The sequence below is a fragment of the Myxine glutinosa genome, chromosome 7 (assembly GCF_964187855.1).
Source record: "Myxine glutinosa chromosome 7, kmMyxGlut1.1, whole genome shotgun sequence".
Taxonomy (NCBI): Eukaryota; Metazoa; Chordata; class Myxini; order Myxiniformes; family Myxinidae; genus Myxine; species Myxine glutinosa.
Window position 1 is genome coordinate 118,456,781 of NC_136267.1, and position 20,324 is coordinate 118,477,104.

The following is a 20,324-nucleotide window of genomic DNA, read 5'->3' on the forward strand; positions in this document are numbered from 1 at the left end:
ACGGAGAGGCTCACGTGCTTGATATTTGGCATAGACATGGCCATTGAGCCTGGGACGAACATGGCTGAGACAATATTTGATGAGATCCATATTTTTTATTCATATTTACCTCAGCGCATTTCAGCGAAGTACCCGCTAATCTCAGCCAGTGCGAGCAGCTCGCTGATTCGCTCAGAGCGATCACGTGATGTTCCATCCCGTCACACGTCACATGTTTGCACGTAATTCAGGGCGAAAAGCCATTGCGTTTTTTCACTTTTATGCGACCGTGTTTTGTGTCGATTTTGTGCGATATGAATTAAATTTAATTCATATTTCGTGTTTACGAATTCGAATACGAAGGATTTCCCCTTTCGATTTCGAATACGAATCGAATACGAGCTTGAGTCGAGAGGGCGAATGTACCGTTTGGGAATGTACGGGTCTCCCCTCCCCCACCCGGCAATGCTGGGTATTTCTGCTAGGATCATGTGATGTTCCAACTTTGCCGCCATAATCTCACAGTTATGCGTTCGCGACGTAATTCAGTTTTTTCACATTTCAGCGAGGAACATTGCCATTCACACCACATAGGTTTTTTTTCACTTTCATCTGATATTTGTGATTTATTTCAACAAACTGTATTTCCCATCTACACGGCCATGTATTCCTATTAACGTTATGTAAAGTACATAAATTGTGTGGATTACATCATTTCTGGATGTGATCAATTGCCAGTAACCATCTATATCCCTCCCCTTCCCTCCTCCCCCTCCCTCCCCCTCCCTTTCCCCCCTCCCCCTCCCTTTCCCCCCTCCCCTCCCCTACCCTTCGCCCTCCCTTCCCCCTCCACCCTACCCTCTCCCCTTTCCCCCTCCCCTCCCCCTTCCCGTCCCCTCCCTCCCCTCCCCTCCCTTTCCCCCATGCCCCTCCCTTTCCCCCATGCCCCTCCCTTTCCCCCTACCCCTTCCTTTCTGCCCTACCCCTTCCCCAACCCCCTCCCCCTCCCTTTCCCCCATGCTCCTCCCTTTCCCCCCTACCCCTTCCTTTCTGTCCTACCCCTTCCCCTCCCCCTCACCCTCCCCCTCCCCCTCACCCTCCCCCACCCCTCACCTCCCCCCCTCCCCCTCCACCTCCCCCACCCCCTCGCCCTCCCCCTCCCCCCTCGCCCTCCCCCTACCCCTCCTCCCTCCCCCCACCCTCCCACTCCTCTCCCCCCTCCCATCCCTCCCCCTCCCCCTCTCCTCCCCTCCCGCTCCCCCTCTCCCTCCCCCCCACCCTCCCACTCCTCTCCCACACCCTCCCACTCCTCTCCCACACCCTCCCACTCCTCTCCCACACCCATTCCTCCCCCTCCCCCCTCTCCTCCCTCCCCCCACCCTCCCACTCATCTCCCCCCTCCCATCCCTCCCCCTCCCCCTCCCCTCTCCCCCCCTCCCCCTCCCCTCTCCCCCTCCCCCTCCCCTCTCCCCCCTCCCCCTCCCCTCTCCCCCCTCCCCCTCCCCTCTCCCCCCTCCCCCTCCCCTCTCCCCCCTCCCCCTCCCCTCTCCCCCCTCCCCCTCCCCTCTCCCCCCTCCCTCTCCCCTCTCCCCCCTCTTCTCCCCTCCCCCCTCCCCTCCCTCCCCCCATCCCCCCTCCCCTCCCCCTCCCTTTCCCCCATGCCCCTCCCTTTCCCCCCTACCCCTTCCTTTCCACCCTACCCCCTTCCCATCCCCCTCCACCCTCCCCTCCCCCTCCCTTTCCCCCATGCTCCTCCCTTTCCCCCCTACTGTGTGTAGGTATATATAGATACAATAGATATATATAGATATATATATATATATATATATATATATATATATATATATATATATATATATATATATATATATATATTGTTACGGTTCTCTACGCCGGCCTTTTCCCCTTATCAAGGGGGGATTAATTCCCGTGGCTTTACTGGCCTGGCGGAACCGAGACCTGAAACGTCCTTTCCGGGCGAGCGCAAAATAGGGTTTCAGGACCAAATTCTCGCTCATACATAAGTAATCGCGCCGCCACGGAAACGAGGTAGCAAGCCTCGCACGAACCACGTGAGGTTGGAGTACGCCGAGCGGTTTGCGTACACGTGATCAGCGCAGTCTCAATTAATGGACCCCGATTTAAACGGTTCTATTCGTGCCACGCTTAGTCAAAAGTGAGAAATCACGGGAACGATCGAATCAGGAAGAAAGAAAGAACACTGATTTAATGATTCCCACACGTATATACAGTTCAAGGATGAAGAGACACAGAGCAAGCTTAGACAGTCTTAACTTATCCCTGGGACAACTGGCCCGTCTCACTCACACTCACACAGGGGATTGCAGATGGGCAGGTGTTCCTCACGCGTCCAGGGATGGTCCTCGTCCAGCTCTCCACGGTCCCCGGCATGTCCCGCGAAGATGGCGGCAGGCGAAGACAGGAGCTCGTAGCGCGTCTGTCGAACGAAGGAGATATCGGGCGGAACGGCAAGGGGCGGACTTTTACGGCAAAGGGCGGTTATTCAGCCGTTCTTATGCAAGTGCGGCAAGGCTCATCAAGCTCATCAAGCACCGTGCGTTCTGGCTGTAAGTTCATCAACGAGTCCTTCTCCCATGCAAGTTCTCCAACGAGCAAGTCCTTTCCCGTAACTGGTGCAAGTCCTTTCCCGTAACTGGTGCAAGTCCTTTCCCGTAACTGGTGCAAGTCCTTTCCCGTAACTGGTGCAAGTCCTCTTAGCCCTCCGATGCAAGTCCTTCCGAGGGCTTTGTGCATCGGGTTATATAGGTACGCCCCGCGGACCTTCTGGAACTCACCAGACTTTTCTCACCACGCCCTCTGACGCCACCACCCTCGAGCTCTGATTGGCGGCTTGTGCTTACCGTCATTGCACCTGCCGCTCCGCCTCGACTCCGCCCCGATCCTCCTCTGCCTGCCTCGTGTTAACTCGCCCAATATGAACCAACGTTAACAAACTGGTTTGAGGCTACGGACGTAGGATGATCGGTGGCAGTTGGGCCTATTTTCCTGGCTTTACACAACGCAGAACTAACATAGGAAATGGCCTATTCTCACACATATTAAGAAATAACTATACCATAAATGAGGCTACATGTTGCTTGTGTGACTATCTATGGGGGGCAAACCTTTAACATTTATTGAACTCACTGTGCAAACCTCAAAACCGTAACACTGCCCCCCTCCCTTGTCAGACTAGTCCCCGAGTCGAACCTACTAACACTGGAACGACCGGTTTTGAGAAAGACTTGGGACTAACTTTTAATTATGTGTGACATATAGGTGTGGTTCCCCCTAGCGTTTAATCTAACCCCGTGTATGCGATAGTTTTACAACACGAGATATGTCCCACCTACTGCGTTGTGTAACTAACTCTAACAGACTCACGCCCACAACTAACCGAATTGCGGAATTATCTTCAAACTACACATGAGCCGGTGGCCAGCATCTATTATTTACAAGCACAAAACCTACTTATTTACAGTTCTATAACTGTTACGGATTCGTCACTTCTGTTGTTGTGGTTTTCATGCACTGTAAACATTTTTGATTCCATGTGCTATTATTGTTGTCGTTTAAGGGAAATAGATATTACTATTTTCAAAAGGTAAAAAAAAGTGAATGTTTTAAATGAAACCGGAACCGGACGACGAAGAGGAAGAGGAGGAGAAAAAGGCGAAGCGAGTGAGTTCGACAAGAAAGCCGAGCTGCTTTGAGGTCTGAGCGAACATTGACGAACGAGAGTCACGAGTGAACTTTGGGTTTCCCAGGAAAGGGATTCCTGCGACAGAGTTGTTATCGCTGTGACAGATCAACCTGCGTGACAGGTTTTGTGGTTGATTGCGGAGAGAATCATCAGAGTGCCGTTATGCCTCGAGAGCGGGCCGTCGGCCATTTTGACTCGCGCAGGACTTGCGCTTCCCTCAAGGTTTCATCTCGCTTCAACCATTTTCACCGCATTCAGACGTTAATCTGGTGTGTGTGTGTGTGTGTGTGTGTGTGCAACGTCGCTTTTGAAGGTTAATTTGCGGTTCGCCGACTGTGAGCCGTGGAACGTCCATACCCGAGGGTGTGATTTCCCAGTCGCCTGGAGGGCGCCTTTGGATTTCCCCGTCGCCTTGAGGGCCTTTGCGCAGCTTTGGCAGCAGGACTGTAACTGCCAACCCAACGGGATTCTGGTCTCGATTGGACATTGTTCTGACGATCACTGGAGCGGATCGACTTTGGCTTGAAGCCCGAAGCAACTTTGGCTTGAAGCCCGGATTAGAGACATTGGGAATCTTCTTCTTTTCGCTCACTTGGAGCACAGTGAGTTATATTGTACGAACCTGATGGTACCATCATAGGAAATATATATTGGTTGTACAATTGATTGCTATTGTTGTTGTACTGTTATTCTTGTGTGATCTTAATACAATACTTGTTTGTTTGTAACAATTGGTGTGGTTTCCGCATTGATCTTTGACACAGAATAACACATCTTTCTGCCGTGACTCCTCTCGGGGCTCCAGTGGTGGAGTGCTCTAATAACCCTACGCACCAACAAAGACACACGCCCAGCCATTCACTGACTCATGCACCCAACCAAGCACTTCTTGCTATTTCCCGCACCACAGGTGTCAATAGCCAAACAATTTACCTAAGCCCTCTACCTGGCTTTACACTACCCACCCCGGGTATTCGTGAAGGGGTCCATCTCCCCCCATTCACCCCTTCGCACCATGCATTCCACACCTTTTACTTCACACCAAGCATTTCACACCAAATATTCTCACACACCATTTATGTCGCACACCACTAATCTCGCACACCTTTTCTCTTGCACATCTTTTGTGCTCTTACACTGGTACGGGGTCCTCTACAATCTCCTGGTCTCGGTAACCTCCGAACCCCGAGAGGAACCCCGGCAGAAAAATATGTTACCCTGTGTTGAAAATCAATAGTGAAACTACACCAGTGATTATAAATGACCAAAATTGTATTAGAAATCACACACAGGAATAACGGTACAACAAATGGCATGCAAAGGAATTAGTGGCAAGCCAAGGCAATTTCGAGTGCACTCGATATATATCTTATTGCTTATGATGGTAACTCACTGCTCCCAGTGAAGGAAAAAGGACCCTCCTCAATGTCTCTGTAACCTTTTCCAAGGCGAAGGTGATTCGCTCCAGCTAGTGTCAGAGTGAGGTCGAATCGAGACCCGCACTCTGTGGATGCTGACGAGGCGTAGGCGTAACATAGGAAAAACGTAGCAGGTCACGTGGTCCGCAACCAGAGGCAAACTCGATGTGCCCATTCACAGTTCAATCAGCGAACCGCAGCGTACTCTTCAAACGCAGCGTTGGCGCACACACATCCCCGACAGACGACAGGATGCAGAGAAAAGCAAACGCTTAGCAAGAACCTTTTCGGTGAGCGAAGCGTGAGGTTCAAAATGGCCGACGGCTCGTACTTGAGTCGAGGCGACCAGGCGAGGATTTGTCTCGAATCTCAGCGCCCAAAACCTGACTACGCAGATTTCACACTCCCAGCGATAACTCCTACCGCAGGATGTCCTTTCAGGGAAGTCAAAATTCCTTCGCGACTTTCGTTAGACAACGTTCGTTACAGAGCTCGACGTCACACGTCTTGTCCGAATTTCCTCGCCACGCCGCTTCCTCCTCTTCACCTCCTTTTTCTTCCGGTTCGGTTTCCTGTATCATTTTAAGTTAACCGTTTAAACTTTAGATAACGGTTCCTGAATAATAAACCTTTTGAAGATAATAATAGTACATAATATCAGAACTACGGCAAGGGGGTGAAAACCACAATAACGGAAGTTATGAATCCGTAACAACACCTTTTCCCATACACTCCAACACTGTGTGTCATCTGTCTCAATGCACAATTCCTCAAACACAACTACACACACACAGTGATTATCGACCAATTCCTCATTTGCTCAATACCATCCTCACACACACACAGTGATTCTCGACCAATTCCTCATTTGCTCAATACCATCCTCACACACGGTGATTCTCGACCAATTCCTCATTTGCTCAATACCATCCTCACACACACAGCATCATCTAGCTGACTACTTCCCCTAAAACTCGTGCTTCCCCGTCTTCCCTATAGACTATGCACTCCCTCGTCGTTATCAACCAGCTAAGCTACCTACGTCCCCTCTACCTGTACAATGTCCCTACTTAACTCTCATGTCCTCTACTGTCATTTACTAAATCCCTAACAATTATCCTAGCCCGCCCTCGGCTGGCTTCGGTGCCCCATGGAGGGAACCATCGCTGGCACCTCCATGTGCAGGTCACTGCCATCCCCCTAATCTAATGCTCATGAGCCCAAGAATGTGAGGAATGGTAATACCACCATCCCCCAATCCCCCATGCAGGGTACCATTCGCCAACACTATGGCTAGCCGTCCACTATAGTCGAGCCTCGTCGGGTGGGAATACATTTTCACAGCTCGGCTTCGCAAAGCTGAGCGATGCATGCGGTTGGTTTGACTACTGTTGGTTGGGTCCGTCCGGCATTTTCGATTCAGGGGAGGAGGCTTTGTTGGGCCAAGGTTCAGGGCTCCATCTCTGCGCAGAGCCTTTCGGTCCCACACACGATGGCCCAACCGCCCACGATCGGAGCACCGCAGCCGCCAGGGGGCGCGGCTCCGATCTCTCCTACCCCCCCTTGAACCATGCCGATCGCCTTTCCCGCCAAGGCGCGGCACCGACCATACAGGGCGGGGCCCGGCGCGAACCGTGCATGCCGGTCCTTGTGAGACCGCCACGGCAACGATCCCCGCCGATCCCCGCTGCACACAAAGCACACCACGCACCGAGGGCTCGTGTCGGCTATACGTCGCGCTAAACGCTACCCCGGTCTGCGTCGATGCTCGAGCCGCGTTCTCACCACACGCGATCCATCCCACATTCGTACACCGCGGCGCTCCAGCGCCTCCCATATACTCCCTGCATTCCGTTACTGCACTCTCCTGTGCACACTCTTCTCTTGCACACACAGGTGCACACCACCCAGGCGCACTCACGCCCCTCACACACTCCGTTACACAGTCGGCCATGGCACACCCTCATGCACACTCTTTCATTATGCAGTCAGTAACAACCACGGGTGTGCACTCTCCTGGTACACACCCAATCATGCGCTCTGGTGTGCACTCCCGCACACTCTCTACAACACGCTCTGGTGTGCATTCTCCCTCACTCTCCTCGGCCATTGCACACTCTGTAACACACTCCTCTTCGACACACTCTTCCCACATACACTCACGCTCCGGTGCACACTTCTCTCGCACACACGCGCCAGTCACCCTCACACATCGCACCACGGACCTTCCACGAGCGCCCGGGTTCCGTCTCGATCCCAAGCGCGCCAAAAACCTTTTCCCGCCAAACACATTCCTGCTCACCTTAGGGACCTTCTTCTCCGGCAGCCGCACCTGCAAACCTTCCATTTTGTTAGCAAGCACGACATCACAATGCAAACACAGACTTTGCTCAGGTTCCATTTCTTCCCTCTGTGCTATATCCTTTATTTCTGCCGTCTCTTCGGCCCCAATCATTTCTTCTTCAATTCTAATTATTTCTTTTATTTCTCGCTCAACGACCGCCGGCGCGCATAAATTTGCCCTGTCCAATTCGTCGGCCGTCGGCTTTTACACCCCGAGTCGCGATTTCTATTCCCTTGGTCAACTTGGCTGCGCTCTGCCCAAGCTCGCTCCCTACGCGTTCCTCGCACCACGTTACCTCGTCGTGTCCCAATACGACCTCTTCGCTCAACATGTGCCCAATGTTCTCCCCCATTTCTTTTAGTCCCCAGATGTATTTGTCCCCCATTTCTTTCAATTGGTTCTTTTGAGCATCCATCTTTTCCTCTTGGATGTCCATTTTCCCGTTTACTTTATTTATGTCATTCTTCAGCTCGCCCTTCATTTCTTTCATTTCCTTGGTGACTGTCACTTTGGGCATCCATTTTCGCATTCATATTATTTATGTCATTCTTTTGGGCATCAATTATTTCCCTTTTTGATTTGTCCCCCATCTCTCTCATTTCTGCCATGAATTGCGCCATAAAGACTTGCATGTCCATAACCCCCAATTGCGCAGCGGGCGCGGCCCTCTTCGTCACGTGCGAGGCGCCGCCATTTTCTACCGCTACTGCCAGCCCTTCGTCAATTGCCTCTTCTTCTTCTCCCAATTCTTCCTGTGGGTCCTGGGTTATTGATTCTACTTCATCAAATACCTCATCTTCTACCCCCACCGGCATTCGACCGCCTTGACTAGCCATGTCACGAATTTAAATTTGGTTCTTAAAAACTAAATTTCGGTCGCTCGTAATTTTGGAGTGCGTTAAGCGCACTTCGGGTCCTATCCCAAACTCCTGACACCAATTGTTACGGCCAATATGTACAATTGGTGTCCAAAATTTTGTCTAAAAATTTTGTCCCCAAAATTTTTTGTCCCAGGTTCCAAATCCCACTCCTGACACCAATTGTTACGGTTCTCTACGCTGGCCTTTTCCCCTTATCAAGGGGGGATGAATCCCCTTGTCTTTACTGGCCTGGCGGAACCGAGACCTGAAACGCCCTTTCCGGGCGAGCGCAAAATAGGGTTTCGGGACCAAATTCTCGCTCGTACCTAAGTACTCGCGCCGCCACGGAAACGAGGTAGCAAGCCTCGCACGAACCACGTGAGGTTGAAGTATGCCGAGTGGTTTGCGTACACGTGATCCGCGCAGTCTCAATTAATGGACCCCGATTTAAATGGTTCTATTCGTGCCACGCTTAGTCAAATGGAGAAATCACGGGAACGATCGAATCAGGAAGAAAGAAAGAACACTCATTTAATGATTCCCACACGTATATACAGTTCAAGGATGAAGAGACACAGCAAGCTTAGACAGTCTTAACTTATCCCTGGGACAACAGACCCATCTCACTCACACTCACACAGGGGATTGCAGATGGGCAGGTGTTCCCCACACGCCCAGGGATGGTCCTCGTCTAGCTCTCCACGGCCCCCGGCACATACCGCGAAGATGGCGGCAGGCGAAGACAGGAGCTCGTAGCGCGTCTCTCAAACGAAGGAGATATCGGGCGGAACGGCAAGGGGCAGACTTTTACGGCAAAGGGCGGTTACTCAGCCGTTCTTATGCAAGTGTGGGAGGCTCATCAAGCTTATCAAGCACCGCGCGTTCTGGCTGTAAGTTCATCAACGACTCCTTCTCCCGTGCAAGTTCTCCAACGAGCATGTCCTTTCCCGTAACTGGTGCAAGTCCTTTCCCGTAACTGGTGCAAGTCCTCTTAGCCCTCCGATGCAAGTCCTTCCGAGGGCTTTATGCATCGGGTTATATAGGTAAGCCCCGCGAACCTTCTGGAACTCACCAGACTTTTCTCACCACGCCCTCTGACGCCACCACCCTCGAGCTCTGATTGGCGGCTCATGCTTACCGTCATTGCTCCTGCCGCTCCGCCTCGACTCCGCCCCGATCCTCCTCTGCCTGCCTCGTGTTAACTCACCCAATATGAACCAACGTTAACAAACTGGTTTGAGGCTACGGACGTAGGATGATCGGTGGCAGTAGGGCCTATTTTCCTGGCTTTACACAATGCAGAACTAACATAGGAAATGGCCTATTCTCACACATACTAAGAAATAACTATACTACAAATGAGGCTACATGTTGCTTGTGTGACTATCTATGGGGGGCAAACCTTTAACATTTATTGAACTCACTGTGCAAACCTCAAAACCGTAACAATATATATGTATGTCTATGTGTATGTATATGACTTGAGCTATTCACACCACATCCACCTCCTCTATGTGGTCGAACCCAACTTCAATAGCCAGCCCCACAATATTGCGCTGAATTTCTGGGACGAACTCGTCAAATCTTTGGAAGTTGACCCTTTCAAGCCAGAGGTTTTGCATATTTGATGACCTAACTTCCTGCCACGACTCTATTAATGGCTTTTATTACGTTGTAGCCATGCCAGAAGTCCCTTATTGTTGGCTTATCTTTTACCATCTGTATCCCTGATGACCTCGGAGAAAGTGCCAGTTAAATAATAAGCCTTTAGTTAAACATGGCTGTAACAGCAGTAACGCCTTAATCCTTAGGTTGGGGGCAAGGACGTTGTGTTGGGTGGCAGAAAAACGACCTGAACTTGATCAGATAAGTCGTCAAGGTTGACAGGATGTCCAGGGGCATTGTCAAGGATAAGCAAAGCTTTGTGTTCAGCTTGTTTATGGTATACTATGCCTTCTCAGCGGTGAAGAAATGTAAAGTGAACCAATCATGAAAAATGTCCATTGTAACCCAGGCTTTTCGGTTGGATTGCCAAACAACAGGGACATCGGGTTTAGAATATTCTTTCATAGTCCTTGGTGTTTCTGAATGGTACACATTTAAGGGTTTAAGCTTAAAATGTCCTGCACCTTTCCCACCAAGCACAAGCGTCAGGTAAACTTTGCCTATGTTAAACCCCGATGCCATCTTATCCTTTTTTGATATAAATGTTCCTGCTGGCATATGCTTCCAGCAAACTCTGCCTCATCCACATTAAACACTTGTTGAGGTGTGTAGCCACCTTCTTCGATAACTTATTTCAAACTGGCAGGATAAATTGTAGCCGCTTCGTTGTCAGCTCTCGCATCTTCACCAGTCACTTTGATATTAGTCACCTGATATGCAAAGTAAAACGTTCAAACCAACCATGATGAGCACCAAATGTTTCCATTTCTCCACTCTCAATATGTTATTTGAGTCTTCAAACAAGCTTCTAGCTTTTTCTTTATCATCCTACGAATGTTATGTTGATTTTGATCTTCTATCCAAACACTTAAAAGTCTTTCCATATTTTCCATAACACCAGATCTGCTATGAGTTAGTTTAGTAGCAATTAATGGTGTCAGACCTTCAGTACATTCTTTAATTTTGTCTTCATTTACACAAATTGTTTTGACTATCGGTAGGGGGCGGGCCAAGCGTTCTACCGATCTGAACCACTTTTTCACCAGCATCAAAATGCCTTCAAATATCCAATTTAATTTACAATGTAATTCTTTTCCTGAGTGTTTTTCTTTCCCAAGTCACAGCTATCACTTGATTGACGTTCAGAAATAATTTTGACAGGGTTTTAATGATGAAATGATGAAAACAAACCAGCACAAACCAAAAAAATGATGACAGCACATAGAACTTCTTAACCAAGAGCTCATGAGCAAGACCACAAGGTTCCTCACAGCATGCCAATTTTGTTCGTTATCTAGCCCAATAACTTTCCTATTTACCACTAACTTCCATAATCGATGATAATTATTTGGACACTTTATCCCCCCCATCTCCTCCTTCCCCCCCAAATTACACGTCATGGTTACGTTATGGCGCTCATTGTATTTTAAACTCCCAGCCATGTCACAGTCACGTCACATTGAAGAGCATGAGCAATTTTTATTGGCCATTTGATGACGCAGGTAGTGGACAAAAAATGGAGGCACCAATGTAAAGTCACTTAATAGGGCGTTGGACCACCACATGTCGCCAGCAAGGCCTGTATGCTTCATGGCATAGTGTCCATGAGCGTCTGAAATTCTGCAGGATGGATGTGGCATCATTCTTCCATGAGAAAGTCAATCGACTCACACCTGTTTGATGTAGGTAGAAACACTGTCTCAGGTGTTATTCCAGAATATCCCATAAATACTCGATCAGAGTTCAGATCTGGTGACTAGGGAAGAGGCCATGACATATGGATAACTTCAGTGTCATGCTCATCAAACCATTGGGTGACCACATGTGCTCTATGGATGGGTGCACTGGGGGTGAGTGGGTCTCCTCTTGCAGCCATGCTAGCTATAACTATAGGTAAACAGGCCTGTGCAGCATTTTTATACATGACCCTAAGCATGCTGGGATGTTACTTGCTTAATTGAAACACATGGGCCACACCTGTGTTTGAGCCATCATTGCTTGGTGTCTTTCATTTACCCAGGGGTTTCCTTTTTTTTTTGTCCACTACCTGTAAATATTTTTTAAATTGACCACTGAAAGTAGTATTTTGCTATCATGTTGGCAACGACGTCTAAGCGAAACAACGGATATCGAGGTGACATACAATGGGGCCTAATTTTACTTGCAAATGAAGGACTACAATAGAAAAATAAATAGCACCGCAAAGTGGGCATAACCCCTCAGCCCATGCATGGTGGAAACCAATTTCAAGATGGCTGCCGTGGCGGCCATATTGAAAATCGCAGCGCGCCCATTTTCGAAAGGAACCTTCCACTGTTCAACCCCAACAACCACTGCAAAAATGGATTTAATCGGACAAGCCGTTCTGCTCGAAATTGACGGAAACCAATTTCAAGATGGCTGCCGTGGCGGCCATATTGAAAATCGCAGCGCGCCCATTTTCGAACGGCACCTTCCTCTACTCAACCCCAACACATGCTGCAAATATGGATTTAATCGGACAAGCCGTTCTGCTCGAAATTGACGGAAACCAATTTCAAGATGGCTACCGTGGCGGCCATATTGAAAATTGCAGCGCGCCCATTTTCGAAAGGAACCTTCCTCTACCCAACCCCAACACACACTGCAAAAAGGAATTTAATCGGACAAGCCATTCTGCTCGTTATTGACGGAAACCAATTTCAAGATGGCTGCCGTGGCGGCCATATTGAAAATCGCAGCACGCCCATTTTCGAAAGGAACCTTCCTCTACTCAACCCCAACGCACACTGCAAAAATGGATTTAATCGGACAAGCCGTTCTCCTTGAAATTGACGGAAACCAAAAGTTGACGGATGCCCGGCCGACGCCTGTGACAATACGCCTTAGCCCAATTTGGGCTGAGGGGTGACCAGGGTAGCTCCAAAACGATCTGATTCTATGAAAAGTTTGAAACTGTCCTCTGGAATAGGCCAGCAATGACCCCTTATGCGTTAATATCGTTAAACAATTACATCGCTGCAGTCCTCTGAGGAAGTAGAAATTGTCATGCCTGCTCACGACTTGGAAGAATGTGAAATTGTCATGCCTGCTCACGACTTGGAAGAATGTGAAATGGTCATGCCCCTGGGAAAATAATGAAATGCTTGGTTGTGCAAACGAGTCGTATACTTGCTCAAACACTCATGTTTGTCTTTTACAACTGATTAATAATGGGCAATGCCTCTCCTTACTGCTATCGACCCTGACTATAGTTCCTTGAATTAGGAAGTGTTCAAGATTTCAAATATTCCTTCAATAGATCGTGTATTTTTTAAGGCTAGATTATCTAAAAACAGAACCCTAGAATCCTCTCTTGACCTCGGCAAAATACTCTGTCGTTGGAAGTTGTGTTCGTGTGCCTCTGGTTATACGGTGTCATAGGTCATTGTAGTCGCAGTATGTCTGGGCCTTAAAAGGTCATATTTTGTCCCACAATTCACTATTGTGATTGGGCTGAACTAAGTTATTTTATTAATCTTGATGTGTGATGACAGGATATGATCAACTGCTGATTTACAAAACCTTGTAGAAAACGCACTTCTTTTACATTTCTGCTATTGATCACATTATCACACAATGCCAGATTCTGGCGATGCTCAGGCTTCCAGTTGTTAGATTCGGCGATGTTCACGCTTGCTATTGTGAGCAACGTAGAACTGCTCATGGCAACTCATAAAACATGTTCTTCGTACGCTGCCTTTCAGAATGCTCTTCCAGGTCTAAGATGTAAGTGATAACAGTGTGTCTTGTTTGCCTATCCCCAAGAGCTTCTACTAGCTCTTTAAGTGTCCAGTAAAGAAAGATAATGCTTTGGTTTTCATGAAATTTTGCACAAACTTTCTAAATCCATTTAATGTCCTACTCCCCAATGGAATTGGATTCTTTTACAAACTTTGTTTTTCTCATGATCTCCTGGTAAAGTCGCATTGTCGAGTAAGATTATCTTTGAAGGGGACATGAGGCTGATTGTTTAGTCGACTAGCGTCCTGTGGATATTAAATATACCCAAAGGTCAGTGGGTAGTTGGTAGGTGTGTATGTTTCAAAGGACCTCAAAGTATTCAATATTGGTTGAATAAAGTTTTACTTTTTAAAACTGTTATACCAATTTCTTTTTGAATCCAACTTTTCTTGCAGATTCAAAAGGAACAGGAAGGGGTGGAGGTGGAGCTGGAGGTGGAGGTGGAGGTAGCAGTGGGGGTGGACCTGGGAGGAGAGGAGGACCCGTGGCTGGTGCAGCTGGTTTATCAGGCCTTTTTTCTGGAGGAATGCCTCAGCTTAAGCCACCTGGGCCACGAAATGATGCAGGTGAATGTTTGCATGTGAAGGACTGGTATGGACTTTGAAATAAAGCAAAGGCTCTCTTGATCAGATCTGAATATCGCATATAGTTGTTGTCTTTATTGCTGTCGAAAGCTATTCTTCAACTCCCTTTTAGAAGTTTTTGTTGTTCTGTAATTATTTGTGCAGGACAAACACCAACAGCTCTCAAACCTGGCAAGGCACGAGGTGGACGAGCCTGCTCTCCAGTCTTTGAAAAATCTGGGGGTCCTACTGAGGCTTTAGATGCACCTCGACGCCCTTCACTTCCGCAAGTTCCATCGTCATCAGGGAAGCTTTCAAACACGGGACGAGGCCCACTTCCTAAGCCACCACCACATGCAGCGCCATCTTTACCTCCTACACCTCAGTTCCAAAAACATAACAGTCCTTTCCCACCATCTTCACTTCCTCCCTCTCATCATACTCCTTTTCCTCAGCTTCCCTCACAACACACGAAACCCAGTGCTCCGTTTCCGCCTCCACCATCTCCAGTCTCTTCTCAACATTTTCCACCTCCTCCTCCTCCACAAATGCAAAAACCAAATATGTCTGCTCCACTACCCCCACCTCCCATGACTTCTCAACAACCACAATCTCATTCCACAGGCAATAGCCGCCCTCTCCCATCAGTACCCGTTACTCGTCCTCCTCCCCCACCTTCTGCACACCACCCTATGGGAAAAAATCCTCCATCCTATTCACACACTCGTTCCACAAGCAGTCAACCTCCCCCACTACCTCCATCATCTGCTGACAGGGGGAGAGAGACAGGACCTTCAATTCCCCAGCGGCAGATTTCCCTTGGAGGCAAAGCCTGCCAACCAGCACTGCACTTGAACAACAATCGACCTCCACCACCAGCTCGGGATCCTCCTGGGAGGCATGGTAGGCTTCACTTCATTCTGATTTCACATGGATAAATTGTGTTGAGTATAACGCATCGATTTTTATGGTATAGCTGTAATTATGAACATGCAGTTCTTAAAGATGGAAAAACTGGTCTTTGGGGTTCACTACAAGTGAGTCGAACGGTTATACCCCCTCACCCCTCCTCACAGCTTTTTATTTTAGTTTATAGACTTGTATTCCAATAGTATCAGAGAATTCACCCACTGCTGTTTTTTTAGTTTTGTTTGTTGGAAACTACATAGAAAAGGACTATCTTTACCAAAAAATTCTTAAGCAGACCATTGTGGTTACAGAATCCGCTTTGAGTCTGCAAGGTTGGTGGTTCGATTCCGATTCTGGCCAAGTCATACCAAAGACTTAATTAAAACTCGTACATGCTGCTTCCTGCTTGACACTAAGCATTTAGAGAATGGAGAACAGACAAACCCCATGTGTTGGCACCTATGGGGAAGGATATTTCTCTCTAAACCTGCCCTGCTGACTGCGGAGGGGAAAGTGCCGCCACTAGATGGTGTCACTTGCACACAGTCATGATCTATCGATGCTGTCAAATGCACCTTTGTTATCCATAAATGCCATGATTTTGGGTACATGAAACTGAGCTTGGATTTCAATTAACTTCCTTTAAGCAAAGATATGGTCAATGCATGCACAACCACATCTGAATCCAGCTTGCTGTTGTCTAGCACCTCAATATAACCAGAGACAGTGCCAACCACTTGCTTGAGATTCAGGGCCTGCATCCATCATTGAGAGAAAAGCAGCAGTTAAGTCCAAATTTGTGTAGCCGGGATGGAATCCATACGGATGGTCTGAATTTCGACCGTTTGAGGAAATGGATGACTTTATAACAGCTGTGATGATCGATTCCATGAGATTGCTTATAATAATTTGAAGTGAGCAAATTGGACTGGAGTTGAGGATCTATTTTTGCACACTTGCGTATTACAGTGATGTTTGTCTTACAAGTAGGTGGGAGGTGATCCAAGGTTAAAGACAGGCTCGAGCGAACAGATGGAGGTTAAGCAAGAGAAGCAGAGCAGGATTTGATAACGCAAGCAACATGAGACCAGTGCTCGGGCAGTATTTTGGCTGGCCTGAACTTTCTCGATCTACTCGGGTGAAAAAGTCAGTGTTCAGCAAAAAGTGGGTATGAATAGATAAGGTGGGACGACTGAGGGATAGGTTGGGTAACCAAGCTACAGAGGCAAACACCAAGTTGAGACATTCAGCCTTGTCTTGTGCAGCGTCCATTGTGATGCCACTTGAGGGTTGGGGTGAGTGGGGGAGAGGACGATTGTGTTGCTCCCATCTGAACCAACTCAGCACTTTACTACCATGGATTGTATATCTTCAGGCAGCTTTAGCTGCTCATGGCCATTTCTCCCTCAATTTGCTCTTATGACCTCTCATGTCGTTTCCTCCCACTGAGGTTTGTGGAAGACCAGGAAAGATAGGAGGTAAAGGTAAGACAGCTTGAAGCCTGAGAAAGCACCTGGACTAGACAACATCCATGCAGAGTAGCTGATGCATGCCAACACTCACCTACTTAATTGGCTCAAGAGCTTCATTCATGTCTTGCTGCTCCTCCTCATCCAGGATGCCAAGGAAGAAAGCTATTGTGGCTACCCTTCAGCCCAACAAAGCTAGCAATGACTGAAAGAGCTATTGGCCAATATCGCAGCTATCTGTTCCTTGCAAGGTCCTCAAGAGGCTAAAACCGCTTAAACAGGGTATAACCGCTTGTAGAGAGAGATGACTCTCACAGAAAAATCGATGGAGACTTATTGCCATGTACAGTATATACTTTTTTTTCAGCAAATAATGTGCAAACCCCATGCATGTGGAGGGTGGGTACACTGCTAGTTTGAACATAATTTGCATATTTGGTCAAACTGAGTTGGTTCAATATCAAATACAAGCGTTACGCCTAGGTCCCCCATCGGGGAAGTGATGTGAGTTGACAAAGTGGAAGACGCAGAAAACATGCTATGATATGATATTTCGCTCACAAGGTTCAGACATACATGGAGGCGGCCATCTTGGATTTTGACGTGGCGACCCAATTTTCAATGGCGTTCTTCCTTATGCCTAGATACACCCACACACCAGATTAGAAGTTGGTACTTCGCTTATTTTTCAAGATATTCCGCTCACAAGGTTCAGACATACATGGCGGTGGCCATCTTGGATTTTGACGTGGCGGCCCAATTTTCAATAGCGTTCTTCCTTATGCCTAGATACACCCACACACCAGATTAGAAGTTAGTAGTTCGTTTATTTTTCAAGATATTTCGCTCAAAAGGTTCAGACATATATATGGTGGCGGCCATCTTTGATTTTGACGTGGCGACCCAATTTTCAATAGGGTTCTTCCTTATGCCTAGATACACCCACACACCAGATTAGAAGTTGGTACTTCGCTTATTTTTCAAGATATTCCGCTCACAAGGTTCAGACATACATGGCAGCAGCCATCTTGGATTTTGACGTGGGTTGCACCCACACACCAAATTCGAATGCGGTCCTTCGCTTACGCATGCACGCACGTCCGCACGCATGCACGCCCGCACGCATGCCGGACGGATGGACGGACACGGACGGAGGGGAAAACCATAGTCCCCCTTTCGCTCCGCGGTGCGACGGGGGACAAAAAACCTCGAAGCATATTGTTTTGAGGTCAAAAGGTCAAGGGCATATAAATCATCGATTTGCATCGGATTGACTTGAAATTAGAACAGGGTTTACATATTTGATCACTGAAGGCAATTATTTTGAGATAAAACACCCAGTTCACATGAAAACGTCAATTTCCATCCTATTCACTTGAAATGTGAGCCGAATTTTGCATATTGGGTCACTGAATTGGTTCACCAGTTAAGAGCTAGAAGCCTATTGTTCAAGGTCATAGGTCAAGGTCACATTAAATTCTCAATTTTCATCCAATTTACGACAAATTTGAATAGTATTTGCATATTGGGACACTGAAGGCTACTGTTTGAGGTCAAAAGATCAAGATTACATAGATTTGTCAATTGCCATCCTATTGACTTGAAATTTGAACAGGATTTGCATATTGGGTCTCAAAATTGGTTCACCACAAATCAGAACGATCAATTTAGCCGCTTTGACATGTCAAAGATTTCCATGACACCAATTTTGGCCCATTGTAATCAAATGGGACCTTTTGTGATTTTATTATAGCCATACCTCAATATTGAAACTCCCACAGTTTATTTGTACTAGAATATAAGACCCGTTGCTTCGCTGATGGAAATACCAATCTTTGCTGCGATAGTTAATCTATGGGGGAAGAAAAAAAAAAGATTCCTGGGAGATCCTGCTCTCTCCGTGCAGGGATAACCAACGTGACGTGTTGGCATTTGCAATTTTGACACGCGTGTCCATCTACCCATAAAAAAAAATTGGGATCACAAACACTTCTGGGAGTTACCCAAATCCTCCACAGTTGTATTTATTGAAATCCGTTAATCCGTTCTCAAGTTATAACATGACAGACAGACAAACAGACATACAAACACGGCTCCTTTTATAATATAGATGTATGTGTATTTTGTGTGTAAAATCTGGACAAAATTAGTCAAAGGTCAAGGCCATCCAAAACATGTAAAACACCTATTCGGCTACAGTTAGGTTATCATCTAAATTTTTTGTGCATGGCATTCAATCATGTAAATCACTTGATAAGTAAAATTTTTGAAATTGCCAAATTGATGTTTCCATGGTAAATATTGTTTATCTTTATTTCACAAACATCGTGCTATGCTCAACATCTTTCTTGTTTGTTACTTGCAAAATCGAAGATTTTTCAAGTATATTGGTCGGTGCGTTATTCTGTCTGTCTGTCTGTCAATCGCCTACAGGTCACAGTTTAAAATCGATCCTCATGAAATGTCATTAGATGGTGGAGTTCGTTATAAGGAAGAAGCCTATTGATTTTGAGGTCAAAGGTCATCTCGAGGTCAAATTTCTAAAATCGTCAATTTTCATCCAATTACTTGAAAATTAAACAGCAATTGCATAGTGCCTCGCTCAATTCGGAAACCAACTATTTTTAAGGTCGACGGTCAACTCGAGGTCAAACTTCTAATATCATCAATTTTCATCTGAAAAATCATCAATTTTAATCCGATTGATCCAAGCTTTGATTAAGATCGTCAATTTTAAACTTGATGAAATGGACAGCTTGATGTATCCATGGCAACTTTTTATTTTGGGGAGGCGTTAATTTTGCAAGTGCCGTGCTCTGCATGACGTCTTCTTTTCTTTTCTTTTCTTTTTTTTCCCCTCAGTTCCCCTACCGCCACTACCACCAAATCGTATCAGTTCAGCATCACCTGCATCCAACCGAGGTGCACCTCCACCCCCCCCACCACCACCACCACCACCTGCACATCGCCAGGATCAAACATCTATTTCAAGTGTTGCTGGAAGACCCTTCCATGCCGGTACATGCTACACCATTATCGCGTTTGGGGGAGTAGAGAGTGAGGGAATTTATTTGTCTGTGGATGCAACAACCCATGTATTTACATCTGCTGACTTCTGCACATTTATAGATGACTTTGAATCACGCTTCAAGTTCCATTCAATTCAAGATCTTCCTCCACCAGAGTCCTTTCAGAACTTGCCAAAATCTTACCCGAGCAAGGCCGGCCGTGCCAGTAAGTGTTTCCCTTGCTCCAGGAACAGGAGGTTCCGATGCAACCTTCGTGCCACTGACTTTTTTTTTTTCTTTTTCTTTTTACCATTTGAGTATTGTCAACAAATATTCACCAAAGCTTTATTATGATAATATGGAGAAGGCAAATTAAGAATTCTGTCAAAAGGTCAAAGGTCAAGGGTGCATAATATCTCCAATTTTCACCTCATTGACTTTAAATTTAAAGAATTTGCATATTGGGTCACTGAATTGGTTCACCAATCAAAGGTTACAAGCTAATTGGTTTTTTTAGATCAAAAGGTCAAAGGTCAAGGTTGAGTATAATCACCAATTTTCATGTGATTGACCTGAAATTTAAAGAATTTGCATATCGGGTCACTGAATTGGTTCACCAATCA

At 47.0% G+C, this 20,324-nt stretch overlaps 1 protein-coding gene across 2 annotated transcripts in view; it reads left to right on the forward strand.

Moving 5' to 3' along the window:
• Positions 1–20,324, forward strand: part of LOC137431516 (uncharacterized) — a 67,273-nt gene that overhangs the window by 39,803 nt on the left and 7,146 nt on the right. For both annotated transcript variants that reach the window (XM_078782184.1, XM_078782185.1), the window contains 4 exons: positions 14,148–14,318; positions 14,481–15,218; positions 19,556–19,711; positions 19,823–19,927. In XM_078782184.1, the coding sequence (XP_078638310.1) occupies positions 14,148–14,318; positions 14,481–15,218; positions 19,556–19,711; positions 19,823–19,927 (1,170 nt within the window). The remainder of the gene's footprint in view (positions 1–14,147; positions 14,319–14,480; positions 15,219–19,555; positions 19,712–19,822; positions 19,928–20,324) is intronic.